The 18,646-nt window shown below is 49.1% G+C and overlaps 2 protein-coding genes across 3 annotated transcripts in view; both read right to left on the bottom strand.

Moving 5' to 3' along the window:
• The window catches only part of ENOX2 (ecto-NOX disulfide-thiol exchanger 2), a 43,230-nt gene extending 29,992 nt beyond the window's left edge, over positions 1 to 13,238 (bottom strand). Inside the window, exons 1-3 of one of the 2 annotated variants that reach the window (XM_082770698.1) lie at positions 13,123 to 13,238; positions 2,795 to 2,938; positions 437 to 571 (exon numbers count right to left, since the gene is read on the bottom strand). In XM_082770698.1, the coding sequence (XP_082626824.1) occupies positions 437 to 533 (97 nt within the window). In that variant the 5' untranslated portion in view covers positions 534 to 571; positions 2,795 to 2,938; positions 13,123 to 13,238. The remainder of the gene's footprint in view (positions 1 to 436; positions 572 to 2,794; positions 2,939 to 13,122) is intronic. The other variant, XM_082770699.1, reaches the window with a different exon arrangement.
• Positions 13,239 to 16,003: 2,765 nt separating this feature from the next.
• On the bottom strand, positions 16,004 to 17,087 carry GPR119 (G protein-coupled receptor 119; the record flags this gene model as incomplete). The annotated part of the gene is made up of 1 exon (XM_082770779.1): positions 16,004 to 17,087. Exon 1 carries the CDS (start codon positions 16,982 to 16,984, stop codon positions 16,004 to 16,006), a length of 981 nt encoding a protein of 326 aa, XP_082626905.1. The 5' UTR covers positions 16,985 to 17,087.
• Between the last annotated feature and the right edge of the window lie 1,559 nt (positions 17,088 to 18,646).

Below are 18,646 nucleotides of genomic sequence, written 5' to 3'. Positions count from 1 at the left end.
CATTCTGCTCTTGCAATCAGATCAGAAAAAACATTGTGCTCCTTCTAAAACATTCTCAGTCGTTTGTGCTGGCTGCAGAACTCCTGATCCCAAAGTCTTCTCTCAAAAGGATCAGGATGAACACTACTCAGAACACCAAAAGCCTTCCCCATTCTTACATCAGGGAATGGGAAACTGGCCTCAAACTTGTATACACTCCCAGTACAGACTTCTACTGACTTTTACTTGGCACATGTACATGAGCAGGAGAAAAAGACATAAAAGCATCAGTTTTAAAACACTGACCTTTGAATAAATCACTTGTAGACATTATAAGCTGTGTTTGAAATGCATTAAATGCCTACTGCATATAAAAAACATTAACTAAAGTGAAACAGGTTCTTCCCAAAGACTTGTTTGAACGAAAAGGTGGACACAGTCTGGATAACTCACGTACCAGGCAGGAGGGGCTGTCCTGTCATTCCCATGGGAGCCATCCCTAGATTGTTCATCGCAGTGGCCCAGGCAGTTGGGTCTGACATTGGCAAACCCATCGGAATGGAGTCTAGGCTTAGATTTCTGCCACTATCTGCTGAGAGAAAAAAGGTGATGAAGAGCTCAGTGCATATCTTAAATTTTCTGCTGGACATATGTTACTCAAGAAGGCTGTGAGGTATCAGCATACAAAAATAGATTTGACCCTAACATATAGAAAAGGGCCAACTGAAAAAAAAATCAAGTAGATGACATTTCAGGGAAGCAAGTCTATGGAAGAACTGACTTCCAAAAGCACATAAATTATGTTTTGTCTGTTACAGTGCACAGCTCTAAGGGACCTTGAAGGAACACTGATTAAAAATAAGAATTTATGAAGAAGGGACAAATGTTCAGCAGGCATAAACTGCCATAATCGCACTGAATTTGGAGATTGCCAGTCTGCTCAAGCAGAGAATTATTTCCACTCCCATTTGAAGACATATCTTCCCTTCTAAAAGGAGAAATGAAGCAGAGAACAATGTTTCTGGCAGCAGCAGTTCCACTGTTATTTACTCAACATCTAGCAAAGTTACCTGGGGAACCGGGCGGAACCATTAGCATTATACAAATATCTGGCTTCATGTTAAGTACTCAGATGTGCAGTGATTTAGTGGGGTCAACCATGCCTTTAGCTGATTACTTCCACGTACCACCACCAAGACAAAATGCTTTTCTTTCTGTTTGCACAGAAAAGTTTATTGTACTAGTTCACTAACCATTTCCTCATGGATTATGAGGACTTTATTCTGCTCCCTGTCCCTATCTACCAGCTCAGGGGGCTGAGTACACAGAGAACAACTGGTCTTGCTGCTAAAGACCGAGGCAAAGAAGGCAATAAGTACCTCAGCCTTTGCCTCATGTCTTGTCACCCTGTTTCCCTCCACATCCAATAAAGTGACTCCATCACCTCCCTGGGCAACCCATTCCAATGCCTGACTGCTCTTTCTGAGAAGAAATGTCTCCAAATTTCCAACCTGAACCTCCCCTGGCGCAACTTGAGGCCATCCCCTCTAGTGCTGTCACTAGTTATCTGCGAGAAGAAGGGCCTCTGCCAACCAGTCTCCTAAAGAGGCCAAAGTCAGCCCTCTGGAAGTCCAAGGTGACAGCTTTGCTAAGCCTCCTCCTCACTTTTCCAAGGATCAAAAACTCTATTAATTAGTGATCACTATGTCCAAGAGGGCCTCCAGTCTTCACATCACCCAGAAGTCCTTCTTTCTTTACAGGCAAAAGGTCCAGAGATATAATGAAAAGAACAAAAATTCCTGATGCTACCCACTTGAGCCAGTCCTTTAGGACTGCTTTTGGACAGGGGACAGTCCTACTGGCTACATTTACATTACCTGTACTTGCAAATTGACCAAAGTCTCACTTCACCTGAGATATATTTGATAGCACAAAAGTGGAAGCCATCACCTCCTTTTCAGAGGGAAAAAGCAAATTCCCTCCAGTTCTCTTTTTGTCACGCTAGACAGGTCTCACACTTGCTGCATGTAACACACCTGGGAGAGGTGTGCAACTGCAAGGTACATTTGGAGTGAAAGACACTCACATGCCATCAATATGTTAACTGAACTCGAAAGCAGAACAATCAGGCTCTCACACCTCCAAAGAACTCCTGATGTTCGTTGCTTCTTGGTAATAGAGGCAGGTAATGATTTTATAACACATCACACTATGCACTGCAAAACTGAAATTAAAGCTATGTCTTGTTCTACAATTGGAGAAAATGTCTCCAAGAAGATGAGAAAGCTATCTTCTTTAATAACTCTGAAAAGGAAAAGGAGCCTTACTTTGGCTGAAAAGAGATGTCTTAGGGCAAAACAGACAAGGGAAAGTGTTAAATAGACAATAATAGCTTCAACAAGTTTGGTTTTATTACATTCTCTTAACCATGAATGTCTCCATTCATTCAGACTGTTCTGCCTTCTAAGTTACTACTTTTCATTATAGTCATGATTTTAATACTGAGATATTGTTGAATTAGAAAAAAAAAAAAAATCTATTGGGACAGGTATAGTGATTCCACAATGGTTTTTAAAAAATACAAAACTGCTTTCATTTTTACACAGAAATACTAAAGATGACTGATTCAAAGCCATGTAAGAATGGAAACACAAACACTGGTCTGACTGCAAACAGCACCAGACCACAACTTTATTTCCGTCTATCCAATGCAGAACAATTTCTGCATTGACGTCTTAGCACAGCAGCTGGTTTTGGTCTGCACTTAAGCAGATGTCTTGTCCATTGCCAAATATTGAGCTGCTACATAGCTCACCTGGAGGAATGTTTGTTCTCTTCCTCTTCTTGCCCGGATCATTTCCATTCTCAGTTGGGCTTTCCAACACCCGTGCACCACTCGTGCTGCTGAACTGCAAAGATTTGCTGTTGCTGGCAGGATCAAAGGACAGATGGTTTAAGCCTGAAAGACAAAAACACATTCAGATACAGTTGTTATGGTTTGTGATGCTTCGGGATCACAGTAATAAAAGATAATGCCCAGTCCCAGATACAACTGGTACCCTACAGGCCCCGTAAGATATAAAACCAGAACAGTTAAGATGGTGTGAACAATTGAGACCTCCTTCGCCTGCTTCTGTGCCACAGAAAACTCCCATCTGCTTCCCTTGCTCTAACCTCCACTCCACCCTAAAAGCTCCATCAGGGGAACTGATGCCTCCTCTTCTACTTTGCAGTGAGAGGGTACTGAGCAAAAGCTGTACAGCTATTTAAGACATGCTTGACACAGCACATAGTATGGAACCGTGGCAGGCTTAGATCCACACACAAAATTTACTGTAAACACAAACTCTGATAGCACACGATGCCAGTTTTAGACTGAGCTGCCCATCATCCACCTTACAAGCGGAGTTACGCCATGATCCTTGGAGGACGTTACCCAGCTTTCCAGGATGGTTCCCAACTGAAGGAGATGTCAAGGCCCGAACAGACCCATAAAGACCAGAATAAGGTGTTAAAAATAGGGTAACTTCTTAAATATTCTCTAGCCATAAAGCACGTTCTGAAATACCAAGAAACAAATAGTCTGAATATTACTTAAAAATTACTTTGCTGATCACTCAGCACCATGTTTGTTGTGCTTCCGGAAAGTTTTGAGTTTTTCCTCACTCACAAACATCCCTGTTTCCAGGCAGGACAAGTTATTTCAGTGCTGAGTCTGGCTTTCCCAAGAAATACCCAATGCTGTGTTTACCACGCTACACGTGAAGAAGGAGCAACAGTTAAGGAAGAGTAATATGATCAAGCAGAACAAAAGCTGCCAGAAGGAAAGTAAACGCTCGCTGGCGGGACAGCTTGTGCATTTCCCCCCATCCACCACAGATGTCCAAGCGCTTCAGGGACTCGCAGCTGAAGTCCTCCACCTGTGTTCACACAGCCCCAACAGGCAACCAGCTACTTCAGATCAGGCTGCACATACAGAGGGCTCTGCTTCAGTTTCTCTGCCCACTCAAGCTTCCACCTGCACACCCGGAGCATGCAAACGCCAGATCCAGAGGACAGCAGGACAGCACCCAGTTCAGGACAGGACACCAACATCAATGCAGTTATTTATGTGCATACTTCTAAGACGTCTACCCTCCAGTATGGACAGATACCTCATCAACTCAGCAACATCTACAGCCCTCTAGGGGATATCAGGAAACAGAACAAAAGGACAAACCACATCCAGCCACTATATACATGAAGAAAAGCTAATTATGCAAATTTGAACCAAAGGTGATTGAAGAAATATTGCTTTGCAGCTTGCAGTGTGTTTCCTAGTTCAAGGCATTACAACCATTCCAGAGTAATTCTGAGCTTCAATTATCGCTCTCCACAGATCTGTTATGGAAAAATGATGTGATGGTCAACTATGTGTCATTTATGTGCCTAAAGAATGTGTCCCTAACCCTTTCTGCCTCTTTACCATGGCCTTTTTCTCAAAAAAAAAAAAAAAAGGTACAAAAGTATTTTGTAAACAATCACAGCAAGTTTTAGAGAGGTATACTGCCCTTAACTGAGCTCTGAGTTCATTGTTCCACCTTTTGTTTCATCTAGCACTTGCAGGGATGCAAGACTGAAGGGACACTAAAATATTCAGTTTTATTTATCTTCATCTCAGCAAACTCACCGTGAACACAGAGGCAATGCGAAAAAAAAATCTGGACTAACATGAAGTGATAAAAATAGCTGCATTTCTGCTAAGCCATATGTTCCTGGGAGAACCCAGCAAAACTGCAAGAGTATCAAAGATGACAATTATGCTGCCTCAGTGCACTGATAGGCTGAAACATGGCAACAGCTTCATTTATACGAACCTTTCCCTGGACACACTGCAAGCTGCAGGCAGCGCCGTGACTTCTATTCTAGAGGATTCCACTTCCAAGAACTTGCTAATAAATACAGTTGCTGTGTATGGCTGTAAATAGACAAGAGAGTGGGTACAGAGAGTCTAAGGGGGCTCTTCTCTTAGCTACTGAAAGGTGAGAATGCAAGAAGCAGCCAAGAAAACAAGCACTGTTCAGCTGGCAGCAGCCAACAATAGTCACGCACGACTATGCGAGATGCCTACAATGCTGTTTCTTCAATACTCCAAAGTCAAAATATCACGGAGGTCACAAGGCTTCAGGAAAACAAATCACGAATGCAGCAGGTTAAAAATAGAGAGGCTGTGCACAGGAAAGAAATAGAAAATAAAAAGAGCAACTGTGAAATTTACCTCTCTTATCAAGAGATAAGAGATAAATGAGATATTACCTTTTTATCAAGAGATAAGAGATATCTTCCCCACCCCGAGCCTCTTCTCCAGGTTAAACAATCCCAGTTCTCATACCTCACTAACATCTACGATCCCATCTAACGGCCCTTCACTGGGCTCACTCTTCTATGTCCACAAGTGCCTCGCAGAGCTGGACACAACACCCCAGCTACGCCACACCAACCGCAGGCATTACCCCAGTCTTTTCCATCATGCTACAGATTGAGGTTTCCCTCCACCCAAGAGGAAACCTCCTGTGGCAGCATTAGGTTCCCAGCACCATCTCCTACACAAGTTTTCTAAAATCCACAAAGTTAGGCTGCTGTACATCGAAACAGCTGTAAGGCACCAACAAGGTATCCCGTCCAGTCCTGAGCACTAGGTGATCTAGGGTTAGATCAAGTGCAGAACTGCCAGATGTTTAAAAAGACCACAGCGACTGAGGCTATTGCTTAGCCATAGCCAGACAGCATCACATAAATGCTCAGGCAGACACGGATGATGGCTGAACTTTTCGGTTTTCTCAATGTGAAGACAAAGGGATTCACAATTTGGGAATTCACTCAAAACTGGAAGATGGAATAAGACACCAATATGAAGCTAAACTGACCTGCTCACTCATACCACCGGGCAGGAAGCAGCTTCCAACAGCTGTGGCCAGAGAAGCAGGGAGAGCTCTGAGCATCTTAGCAGCCTGTGCCAAAGCAGAGAGGGTCTGAAGCAGGGAAGGAGAGGAAGGCAGGAACTGACAGAATGAAACCCCTCTCTCCTGGTGAAGGGCAAGCCTCCAGCAGCTAGCACCAGGCACCACAGCACTGTGGTCTCTGTAAGGGGGAAGACAGACACGACACAAAACAAGCAAACAAAACACCATCCCATGCCACTGGAAGATGTTAGGAATGAGGTCGCTCATCCCTGGCTATCACAGGCTACCTCGTGCTCACAAAATGACCTAAACCCACCTTCACAAGCAGGCTACCCCTGTACGAAGGGTAGGTGGGAGACTAAAGGCAACAGTAACACGAATTCAAGTTCAATGGAGGTGGGTTTTGTTTGGTTTTTTGTTTGTATGCTTTTTGGGAGGAAGGGGGAAGCAAACGAAGTTCAGTTTGAACTCAATGACTGTCTAAAAGATGAGGATGCACCCAGCTCAGCATCACCTAACGAAACACATTTCCAAATATCAAGGTCCAGGCGCTGGCTGTGAGCAACGTGGGCACAACACAACAAAAGCATTATAAGGACAACCAGAGACACCACGGTCCTTGGAGAACGGACCATGGACTTGCTCCAGACATCACACGAATAGCCCACTCCCAAAAAAAATATTATTTATGGGCTCCCCATTAAATATAATCTGATATGATCCGTAACAGATGCAACACATGATCCCCAGACGTGAATGCAGCAGCATTTTTTGCACTAGCACAAATTCATGGTGTCAGATTAATGCACAGCGATAACCCCACAGGGCATGATTAAGGGGGCACTGGTACCAGGAATTCAGCTCCAGATTCACCGCCTCATCAAGCCATGGCTGAGGTCACGCCACTGCAATATTTGTGAGACCACACTGGGAGTAAATCAGTGAAGAGGTCAGGTTTAAAATCCTCATTTTCCCCCCGCTGGAGGATTTTGGTTTGTTTTTAACCTCAAGCCATACAACAGCTGACACGTCTTACAGAACAATCATAAAACGGCGATACCAGTACAACGAGGGGACAAGAGTAGGAATAAAACCCAGAACTAGTACATAGCTCAGAGATTTCCAGCACAAGAGACTGACTTCTCTATAACCTTTTTTCAACTGGTATTTCACAGGCATAGGATGCACTTTGAGGCAGTGCTGAGGCAGCAAAGATTCCTTACTGTGAATTAGAAGCTAAGATTTAAAGAGCGAAAACATTATGGCTTCAAATCATGCTTTGTGTCTGAAAATATTACTGTAAGTTTGCACTCTTGTCGTAAAACTCACTCCAGTTAATTGCTTTATGCCAAACAAATTATTTCTCAATGTCAGAACTGTTTTGGAGCTGCCCTTCTCATTGTATGTGCTCTTCCGCACAGCCTAAACCTCTTCAAAAGATGAAAATAGAAAGAAAGGACTTCCTTGGTTTGAAAGCTAACCCTTTGCATTTACAACTTACTTGCCACGTGGTCCAAGTGCTCTGGAAGAGAAGCCCACTGTCCTGTTTCAATAGACTCCAACAAGAATCCCACAAGCCAGAAATATTCAGAAGCTGAAGAAGCCGGGAGCTGATGAGTCACAGAATCACTGAGGTTGGGAAAGGCCTCTAAGATCATCGTAGCCAAGCTTTATTCTAGCTCTGTCAAGTCTACCCCTGCACCACGTCCCTGCGCACCATATCTACAGGGCTTCTGAATACCTCCAGGGATGGTGACTCAGCTACTTCCCTGGGCAGCCTGTCCCGGCTCTTCACAACCCTTTCTGAGATTTTTTTTTTCCTAATATCCAACCTAAACCTCCCCTGGCGCACCTTTTTCCTCTTCCCATCACTTGTTGCTTTGGAGCAGAGACTGACCCCCACGTCCCACTCCTACCTCCTCTGAGGCAGTTGGAGAGAGCAATACGGGCTCCCCTGAGACTCCTCCAGACTACACAGCCCCAGTTCTCTCAACCATTCCTCGACTTGTTCTCTAGACCCTTCACCAGCTTCGTAGCCCTTCTCTGGACACACTCCAGCACCTCAGCGTCCTTGTGGTACTGAGGGGCCCAAAGCTGAACGCAGCACTCGAGGTGCAACCTCACCAGGGCTGAGTGCAGGGGGACGATCATCTCCCTTGTCCTACTGCAGCCTCCCTGCCCACAGTATTGCTGTTACAACACGCTAAATATTGAGAAGTTCCCAAGTTTCCAGCTTGGGAAAGCTGTCACTTGCTTGCCCAAGACGAAGAAAGGCAGAGGCCAAGAGGCAACAGAGGCAGCATTACTGAGAACAGAAGCAGCACAGTGAGCACATTGCCGCTGCGCTCCTGCAGCATGGGTTCTGTTCCCAGAACAAACCAAGCCAGGGAGAAGATTTTCAGTGTGCCTCGGAGTCCATTTCTCTGTTGCTCACATAATGGAATTACGCATTATGGGAAAACCTCGTTATACCAAAATTTTCACCCTACAACTGGTGAATGCCATGCCCAGCAGCCACTTTCAGGAACAATTCCCTGTTATACTGTCTGTGAACTAACATTGAGCTTTAGCTCTGATCCGTATCCCATCAGACACAAATACATGCACAGATGGAAGCTGCAGCTCTCCCAGCACACGTTTAGAAGGAGCCTGAATAGAGATAGGGAAGATCATGATGTTCCAGGCATAAATGAACGGAATGATCTATCCTCACTGGGTCTCATGCCAGCCCCTCGACAAGATTTCATTTTCCAACCAGTCGCTCCTGCTAACAGAACTTGGCCATTGGTCTTAATGACCAGCAAAAAAAGAGAGAACCAACTTCGTTTGAACTGAAAAGCATTGTTTTACAGATCATTCTTATTACTGACAGCTGGAAATGCCAGCAACAATTCTACCCAAAACGCGACTGCGCACAGCTGGGTGTGCTTTAAAACTGTATTCCTTAAAACAGTACCTCAACGGGGCTTCCACTTAACATTTGTGCAAAAATCTTACCTGCTGGATTCGCTAACATTTGATTAAATGACAGCACAAGCTCTGTGCACAAGCCTAGCACTGCTTTAGAGGCAGAGCAGTTCACCCAGGATGCACGCCCTAGCAGCAACCTCATGCTACCGCCGTTTAGGCACTCCAATGTCTTGACATCCAATTAGTTAACGAAAAGCAGGTGCACAAATTCATCCCCTGTAACTCAAAAAAAAAGTAGTAATGAGTACCCTGACACCTTCATATACCTAAAAGTATTTTAATCGCACACTTAGAAGGTCTATAAAAGTTTATACCATTCACCAAGCTTCCCACTTGCCTCAGCATAAAGAAGGAAGAACAGAAATGGGCTGACGCAGGCTTTGCTATAAATACGGACCTACCTTTTGCCAACATTGGCAAATGTTGGAAGTACGTATTTCTCAACCTGGGCAGTGGTCCCTTTTCTTACCCAGAAAGAAACAGAATTGCAGAATACAAACTCCCGTCTGCTTACATACTACTTGTTTTCACATCTAAAGAAATAAATTTGGGAAGAAAAAGTACGGAACACCGACAGTAACCAATTAGAAAACACAGAGAAAAGAAAACAACAAGAAAAGGAAAGGAGAGAATCAAGATACCAAGGCTTTGAAGTCACATTTCAACACCAAACATTTGCTTTCTGAAATAGTTCCCAGGTTTAAAATCTACTGTTGGGCTTGTGCACTCTTTTCTGCTGTACTCCTGTGTGAACAGCTGGAGCTTTATAACAATTAGTTTAGCAGACACACATTTGATAGAGAAGCTGCCTAAGCACACTGAAGAGACCAACATGCTTTTGATAGTTACTCCTGTCAATTCTACATAATCCTTTATTCTAACGACTCTCATCCAGACAGCCTCAGAGAAACGCACACTCAAGAGAATGCCACGAAACGCACACGGTACCTGCATACTGCACAAGGAACATGGCAAGATATTGATAATACTTCAGTGTTTCAGCCAGTTCTCCTGCCCCTTCCAGTTTGCTTATCTGTTTGTTTGAAAGGCGGATGGTTCAGCTCCCACACAAGGCTCCTGTCTTAGTACAGCCCCACAAAAGCCACTGAGCACGAAAGGAAGGTGGGTCAGTAAAACCAGCGCTGCGCTTCCCCACCAGCAGGCAACGACAGCTCAGGCATCAAGAGCACAGGTTAGGACAGTTTACAAACTGCAGCCGCATGTGTCACCATCAGTCTCCAGTGACTGACACCAATGGGCTGATTCTTGGGCGTGGGGCAAGGAGGTGAAAGAGCAGCTGGAGAACTGATTAGCAGTAATAAATCTGAATCCGTGAGGGATTTCATACATCAATGCTCTAAGCACTGGCACGCAGCAAAACGAACCCCATCTGCATGCCTGAAGTTAGTTGCCTTTGCACAAAAGATTAAGTCCTGGTAATCCTTGAAGATAAAAGGCACACAGCCCACTTCTGGATTCTGGAAGCTTGTAGTGGAAAAGAAATAACTTCAGGCAAGCTTATTCTAGCAGGGCACTGTAAAAAAGGAGATGTAAGGACTTACTCTCTTCTTTGCCTCCAAAGACACAACATTCGTAACACTAAAGGTCCACCTGCAGTGTTTTCAAGTGGCATGTATTCACAAACCACTGCCAACACAGCAGCAAAAACATGGAGACTTGATCAAGTTGTGTGTGACGTGCTTTCTGTTTCCTGTTATAAACAGAGAAAGGGAAACACGATGTACCTACACATGTACATCCACCATTGCCTGCTCTTTGCTTCCCTGTGGCAAGCCCTCAACAGTCCTCACAAAGCTTACATGGCTTCACCACGACAAATTTCCAAATATTTCACGGCAAGGAGTATTTTTAGGACGCCCACATCGCTCTGCCAAACCACCTTTCCCATGACACAGCATCCAGAAGTTGTTCCACGCTGACACCTGCACTTCCAGGCAATGTGCAGACATACTCTGGAAGCAGAGGTGTGCAGCGTGTAGCTGCAGCCCACGGAGAGGAACACGCCTAATCCCAGACAGCTCATCGTCCAGCTGGGATACAAAGCTCTCCAGAAGCCACCCTGCCAACCTCACTCCCAGTATTTCCAGAAATTAATACGTGCACCTTTGCACAAACGCACAAACTCACACTTGTACGATCTAAAATGCCACTGTGAAAGGCTCAGAGACTCATCCCTGTCAAGAGCAGTTTTACATTTCTATCACCTCTGCAGAATTATACACACAAGCAGATGAAACGTGTTTCTACAAGTGAAGGGATGCAGGAATAACTGACCCTCTCTCTGACACCAACCTACTGGGGTGGAGCAGGAGAGTGAATTCCCCTGGAAACTTCACACTCAGAATAGTTTGGGTTGAAAGGGACCTTACAGACCAGCCAGCCCCAACCCGCTGCAGGGGGTGCAGGGACACCTCCCACCAACCCAGGCTGCCAAAGCCCCATCCAGCCTGCCCCTGAGCACCCCCAGGGATGGGGCATCCACAGCTTCTCTGCGCAACCTGTTCCAGTGCCTCACCACACTCACAGCATAGAATGTCTTCCTTATACCTAACCTACACCTGCCCTCTTTTAGTTTAAAGCCATAACCTCTTGTCCTGCTGCCACAATCCTTGATAGAGTGCCTCTCCAGCTTTCTTGTAGCCCCCCGTTAGGTACTGGAAGGCTGCTGTAACATCTCCCCAGAGCTTTCCCTTCTGCAGGAGAACAGCCACTCAGCTTCCAGCAGAGCCAGCAGCCAGGATCATCACAAATCCTGCACAAACCTGGCCTATAGGGATGGCTGCTGCTCCCCAAACAAGGCATCTGCAGAGAGATAGAAGCAGACCAGAGGCCAAGGGACAGCTATAGCACCAGCGTGAGGACCAGAACTGCAGCCTCAGCTGAGAGCAGAGCAGCTGGGTGTTGTAGGAGAACACTGCTTTGGGATGAACACGTTGGCACTGGAAGAATGTCAGCAGAAAAGTTGGGGATTAGGTGAGAAATCTCACACCATCTTTGGAAGGTATTCAGAATGCCTCTCTAGCAACACCTTATCTTTGAAATTACTTGGAGACTGAACTTCACCCCTTCTACGAGCTGAAGTCACTGATACCAAAAACATGACCTTAAGCTAAGAAACCTGACCTTACAGTGGCTCAGACGGAGCTTTCAACAACTTAACACAGAGAGCTTTGCAGTTAGATATCACTGAGTGCCCCAAATGTAATAACAAGAAACAGAGGAAACAACTCCTCAGCTTCCAGAGACGGCAGGAGATAGAATCACTGAATGGCTTGGGATGGAAGGGACCTTAAAGATCACCCAGTTCCAACCCCCTTCCCCCAGTCACGGTTGCTCCAGTCCCCATCCAGCCTGGCCTTGGGCACTGCCAGAGATGGGGCACCCACAGCTCCTCTGGACAACCTGTGCCAGGGCTTCATCACCATCACAGTATTTTTTTCTCTTCATACCTAATCTAAACCTATCCACTTTAAGTTTAAAGTCATTATGCTCATCTTATCATTATACTCCCTGATAAGTGATGAAAAGCTGGAGTAGCAGGGAAGGAATTCAGGTTTACTGGACAAACAGCTACCTCAGGTCGCCTTCGCATTTTACCTGTCATTGCACTGCTGTTCAGCAACGCTCTGCAGGTCAGGAAAACGTGGTGCTCACCTACTGCAGCTGCACAAGTACAGGGGAGATAAAAAATGACTGAAGCGTGTGGAGTAACGAGCAATCTATCCAAGGACTGACGTGTTCGTGTAAGAAACACGGCATTAAAGAACAAAAGCATTTATGTGCAGCATGATCTGAGTGTATTCTGCTAATAGATGGACCTCGAGGTATGTACCAAAATAGGAGTAAAACAAATAAGACAGCAAGAAGCATAGAAGCATAAAGCTGGAGTATAATGCGTAAAGCACCAAATCAACACGTGTGCAGCCGTCTGTGTACATGTACACAGCTGTACATGCCGGCCTCCTGGCGCTGCGTGGGGCGGGGCGCCCCGTGCCGCTGGGGACGCGTTTGCGCCCCGCAGCCGCGCCCGAACCGGCCGAGACCGAGCGCTCGGCGGCCGCCCACGGGCCTAAAGCCCCCCACAGCCCCCCCGGCTGCCTCCGGGAACCTCCCGAGGCCCGACTCGAGCCCGGACGCAGCGCAGGCCGCCCGCCGGCCGCCAGGGACACGGCTCCGCGCTCCGGGCCCGGCCCTGACCGCATTTACTCACCTCCCGGCCCCGATCCGGATCCGGATCCGGATCCCGATCCTGATCCTGATCCAGATCCCGCTCCCGGCCCCGCTCCCGGCCCCGGCCCTCGCCCGGCCCCGCCGCGGCCGCCCTCAGCGAACATCCGCGCCGCGGCCCCTCCGCGCGGCTCTCCCAGGCCTCCCATTGGCTGCCGCGTCGCTAGGGGGCGGGGAGGGGCCGCGCGCGCACGGCACGCCGGGATAGCGGCGGAATCCGCGGGCGGCTCTGAGGGACCCGGCCCGGCCCCATGGCGGCTGCGCCACGGGAGGGGCGGGGATGGAGGCACCTCCCCTCTTCCTCCTCCTCCTCCTCCTCCTCCTCGTTCTCCACTGAATTAATTAATAAACTTATAAACTTAATAAACTTATTTATTTATTTATTTGTTTGTTTGTTTGTTTGTTTATAGCGCAGGCACGGGCTTCATCCAGGCGGGGGGACAGCGGGCAGGGCAGCCGCTCCTCGCCTCCTTCCCCATGGTGCCGGGGCAGCACGGCCGGGCCCCCCTCACCCCGCGGCCTCCCCGCACGCCCAGGGCTCGGTGCCCGGTCACCATGAGGCAGAGCTGGGGACGGGCGCTCTCTGGGACACGGGATAGCGATGTGGTTCAGTGCAGGGCTTGGTAGTGTTAGGGCAGAGGTTGGGCTATGCAGTCTTGGACGTCTCTTCCAACCTGGATGGTTGTGCAGAGGCAGGCACTGTTTCACACCACAAACAGCCCCGTCAGGTCCTGAGGTGTCTCCTGAGAGCACCACCTCCAGCCCAGGCACAAGAAGAGGGAGGACAGGCAGGTCAGTGCCAGGGCACAGCGAGGGATCCTCTGCTAGATGCTCTGTTTCCAGCATGACTACATTCTCCAGCCCCACAATCAGCAGAAGGGCATTATCTCCCCATCCAGCCACCACCCTGGGTCTCAACGGCATTTCTGGCACTGAGGAGGTGGTCAGAGCTTGTAATCCCAGCAGCAGACAGGGGCTCCCTGGTGGCTGCAGGCCCACACATCCAGGGGTACTGCTGCTGGGCACCCAGCGTGAGAGCCACCCATTCCAGATCTGTGCCAGGCACAAACCCTATCCGTGGCTGGGCCCGCTGTGGGCAGCAGAACAGCAGTGGATGCAGCAGTCAGCAAGCTTGGAAAGCAGCAATAGGCCTGCTTGCAAAGCATCTCCATTCACAGTGGGTATTCGCATGTGAAGCATGCGTGAGGGAGGCAGAGGATGGCTTCAGCATCGTCAGATGCTTAGCAAGGACAGGTCAGCTTTGCAAAGCAACAGCTGTTGGAGTTCACGCAGCAAACATATAATGCAAACAGATGATGCACTGATCCCCAGAACTGAGTCAGACTGGTTCCACCCACTAGATCCACCTGCAAGGCACCAGTTCACAGACACAGAGCCAGGTCTATCCTACATGAGCCTTATCTCAGGCTCTTCCCCTAACACACAGCCAGGCACAGGATCTGATTAATGCTGTTTGGTCTCAGGCCTTTCCCAGGCAGAGAGATGAGTGCCAGAGTGCCCACTGATTTTTGTTTGTTTTTAATAGAGCACTTTTATTTTTTTCTCTTCCTCTGGTATGGGGATGGCCTCAGAACCAAGGCAGGTTCTGCACGCATACAGGATATGGCCTTGAGCCTTCATATCTATTAGAAGGGCAAGTGACAGAGGTAGAAGCAGCTGCTATTTTATGCATAGCATCCTCATCTTCAGATGAAGAGTGAGTTCTTAGCTAAGAAACCAGTTTTAAGGGAAAAATTATTACTATGTGGATTAAATGGATGTGATTTAACAAAAAGCAATTAAATGTTACCATAGCCTCTGGCAGGGCCAGCAGTCTGGCCATCACCACAGTGTGAGACAACATGAACAAACGCTGTGTGCACCCACCTTGTGCGTCAGTATAGAGGGACCTTTGCAGTCCCATTACCAATCCTACAGCCTTGGTGGGACAAAGCAGCCCTTCTGCACAGGTTTTTCCCTGTCTCCAAGGTCTTCTTCCTGCTCCTTTGTTAAAGCTCAGCATTCAGGTGGTTACTCATTAACTCACTTTACAGCTCAAGCCAAACAGTGACAGCACAACCTGTGCTGCCCTGCAGTTCTCCCAGGCATGCAGTGCCTGGGGTTGTTCAGCACTTGCTCTGGTGCAGGTACAGCTGCTGCTGAAGAACAGCAGAGCCCTGACTGCATCCCCTGCACCACAGCAGAGACCCCAGGCCCATACCCCTCACCTCTGCCTGGGGTGGGTGCAGCCTGGGGGAGGGATGAGCCTGCCACCTCCCCAAATGCAGGATTGATTGCAGTCAGGGGACAGGTTTGGGGGATAGCCCTGACTGCATCTGTAGGATTTTGAGTTTGATTTAAGTAGGGCAGTGATTGGGAGCACATGTGGTCCTGGACAGATGTGCACACATCTCCCAGTCTCTACTGCATCTGGCCAAGGGTGACAAAGCCAACACAGTGAGAGCAGCCCTGCCCCAGGTGCCGGGGGACCTGACCCTGACAGCTGACTCTGCAGGCAGAGGGGAGTGCAGAAGGACCCCAGGTATGGACTGGGGAACCTAGACAGCAAAAGGTGAAGGATCTCGACCTATGGAGTAGGTGCCAAGGGCTTGGTCACAGCAGACACGAGGCTGTTCTTGCTGAGTGCTCTCCAAGCAAAATTTAACACGCGCTGTGCACCTGCAATTTGGGCTGCCCTGGAGCTGCTGCAAAACCAGCCATGCTGGCCATGCTGATGTCTGGGAATTAGCATCCAGTCCTGTCCCACCCTGTCCAGGATCTCCTCCACAGCTGGCGGACCCCAAGTTCATGGTTGTGGCGGAGGAGATAACCCAGAAAGCCAGTGATTGCTACTCCTTACCACATCAGTCCTGGAGCCGCAAGCAGGACACGGTAGGAAGGGATTTGGTGCCTCTGCCAGGGAAACGGTGGCGATTGCCCAAGTGAAGGAGGACCCTCCTCTTTATACCGGCAGCTAGCTGGGAGAACTGAAGCCGCACATCCTTCTGCCAGCAGGAGTAGAGCAGGGGGTTCAGGAGGGAGTTGCACAGTCCCAGAAGCCAGAGGTAGCTCTCAATGACTTTGTAGGTTAAGCAGTTGGTACACACAGTTTGCACGATGCTGGCGATGAAGAATGGCAACCAGGACAGTGCGAAGCACCCGATGAGGATAGCCACGGTGCGCAAGGCCTTCATGTCGCTAGTGGTGTGGGGTGGGGGGCAGCTCCCTGCCAGCCCCACATGTTCTACTTCACGGATATGCTGCACATGCACAGAGGCAATTTTCAACATGTCACAGTAGAGGTAAATGAAGAGAAACAGTGCTGGAAAGAAGCCGATGCAGGAGACAGTGAGCATGTAGGTGGGTTGGAAGACTCCAAAGAAGGAACACTTTTCCTGGGCAGAGATCCTCTGAAAGACTGGGGCAAACACTGGGAGGAAGCCAATGATAGTGGCAAGCAGCCAGAGCCCCACCAGCTGCACCCCAACCCTCAAGCCCGTGACCAACTGGAGATAGTGGAAAGGCTTTCTGATTGCCAAGTGCCTGTCACACGCAACCAGAGTCAGGGACAGGATAGAAGCAGCAGAAGAGAAAGTCACAAAAGCCATTCGCAGGACACAGAAGATCTGAGGTGGATGAAAGGGCTCAGAAAACTCATCCATGACCAGACCCATGACCGTGAAGCCAACCATGGCATCTGCGACAGCGAGATTAAGGACAAAATAGTGTCCCTTGTAGCCGCTCGTCTGGATAAGGCGAAGAAGGACGATGGCCACCAGTACGTTGGCAGTGATGATGAGCGAGGCCAGAACAGCCAGGATGGTTCCCAGTGCCGAGCTAGCCATATCTGGCCACTGTGGGGCACAGCCTGAAGGTTGTGTGTCTCCACCACGATCCTAGAGCATCCCTCACCTGGTACTTCTTGGTACGTACAGCTCAGCAAGCAGGCAGCAGCGGGCGCAGCCCCTCACTCTCCAGGTAGTGCCGTGAGAGCACCGGGTGCAGTGGTGTCGCGGGCCGAGGAGCAGAGCTCTGCTGTGCAGCTGCCTGCTGGAAGGGACTGGTGCACTCACGGCACCCGCTGTGCCCACGCAGGTCCCTCCCCTTCAGCCACGTTTCCAGACAACCCTGGAGCAGGAGGGTGAGCAGAGAGCACCTGGGCAGGAAGCCCGAGCAAGGCCAGGCTGACGCTGCTCTCACAAACAGCCCACTCATGCTCTCCTGGCTCCCTGCCCCACTGGCAGCACAGCAGCCCCTGCACAGGTTTCTTCAGCATCTCCTGCCCCAGGGCTGCCCATGCTGTCACTGGCCTTCCTAACATCTCCTGCAGCATGACCGTGAGACCTGCTCAGAGGCCACAGTCCACTCTGGCACTAGGATCGTACCCTGGTCACTCCTCCCTGTCCAGCAGTGCTGCTGTGATGGCACATCAGGAGGTGGGCACCTCCAGCCAAGCACCAAAGACCTGAGCAGAGACGATGCCCTGCTTTGACCCAAGCGCTAACGAAGGAGAACAAGCAGTAACAACTGTACAACCCTCACGGGATGCAGAGGTGGCACAGCTCACAGGCCTTCCTTTCCGCAGGGTCAGTGCCAGACCGAGGGCAGCCTCTTCCCGTGAGGCCAAGGAAACAATACTGATCCCTTTACACAAAGGGCCGCAAGCCACCTCTCCTGCCACGTGAGCTGGAAAAAATAAAGCTGCGAGGAAACAGGGAAGGGCAAAGACTTCCTCTGTCAAATAGTAATCTGAGGAGAGCAGGCTGCCGGGGACAGGCTGAGAGTAGAACCAAGGGCAGGACACAGCCAAGGGCAGAGCATGGTACAGGGCAGGTTGTAGATACTGCAGCAGGGAGGAAGGATGCAGCAAACATAAATTGAGGCCACTGTGAACAGAACCATGGGCCTGTGAAGACCCTGGGTCTGCACAGCACAAAAAGCCATGGGGAAGAACTTTGGTGTCCTTAGAGCCTCCTCTTTTTTCCTGTCCAGGTGAATTTATTCTCCCCAGCCTCTCTCCCACCAGGCTGCAGGACCCCTCCTGACACCTTGTATAGATGGTGGTTACTTCTTTCCTTGATCACCTTCCCCAGAGCCCTTGGGGTCACCCCAGAGAGGGAGGGCTAGACACTTGGGAAGAGGTAACAGTAGGTTTGAGCTGAGAGGTGCAGCCAGTCCCCAGCATGGTGCTGTAATTCCGTGGACAACAGGGTGGCAGGAGTGCTTCAGAGCCACCTTGTTACCCCTGCCCAGCCTTTGTGGGCCTGGACCTTGGGGAGTCTCATATAAAGAAACATTTGGGGTGCCTTAGTCCTGATGGGGGGAAGGTCCAAATTCCACAGCGTGGGATCAAGGCGGGCAGGAAGTTAGAGAAATGGCAGGACAACTTGGGGACAAAGCACAAACAGAAACCAGAGCTGCTCCCTCCCTGTGGACGTATCTTTGCTCTGTCCCATACATAACTCCTGGTGAGAGGGCAAGCCTGCTCCGCAGGGGCTCCTCCACCC

Source organism: Aythya marila (assembly GCF_965140915.1).
Source record: "Aythya marila genome assembly, chromosome: 13".
NCBI lineage: Eukaryota > Metazoa > Chordata > Aves > Anseriformes > Anatidae > Aythya > Aythya marila.
This window is presented reverse-complemented; position numbering and strand designations above follow the sequence as displayed.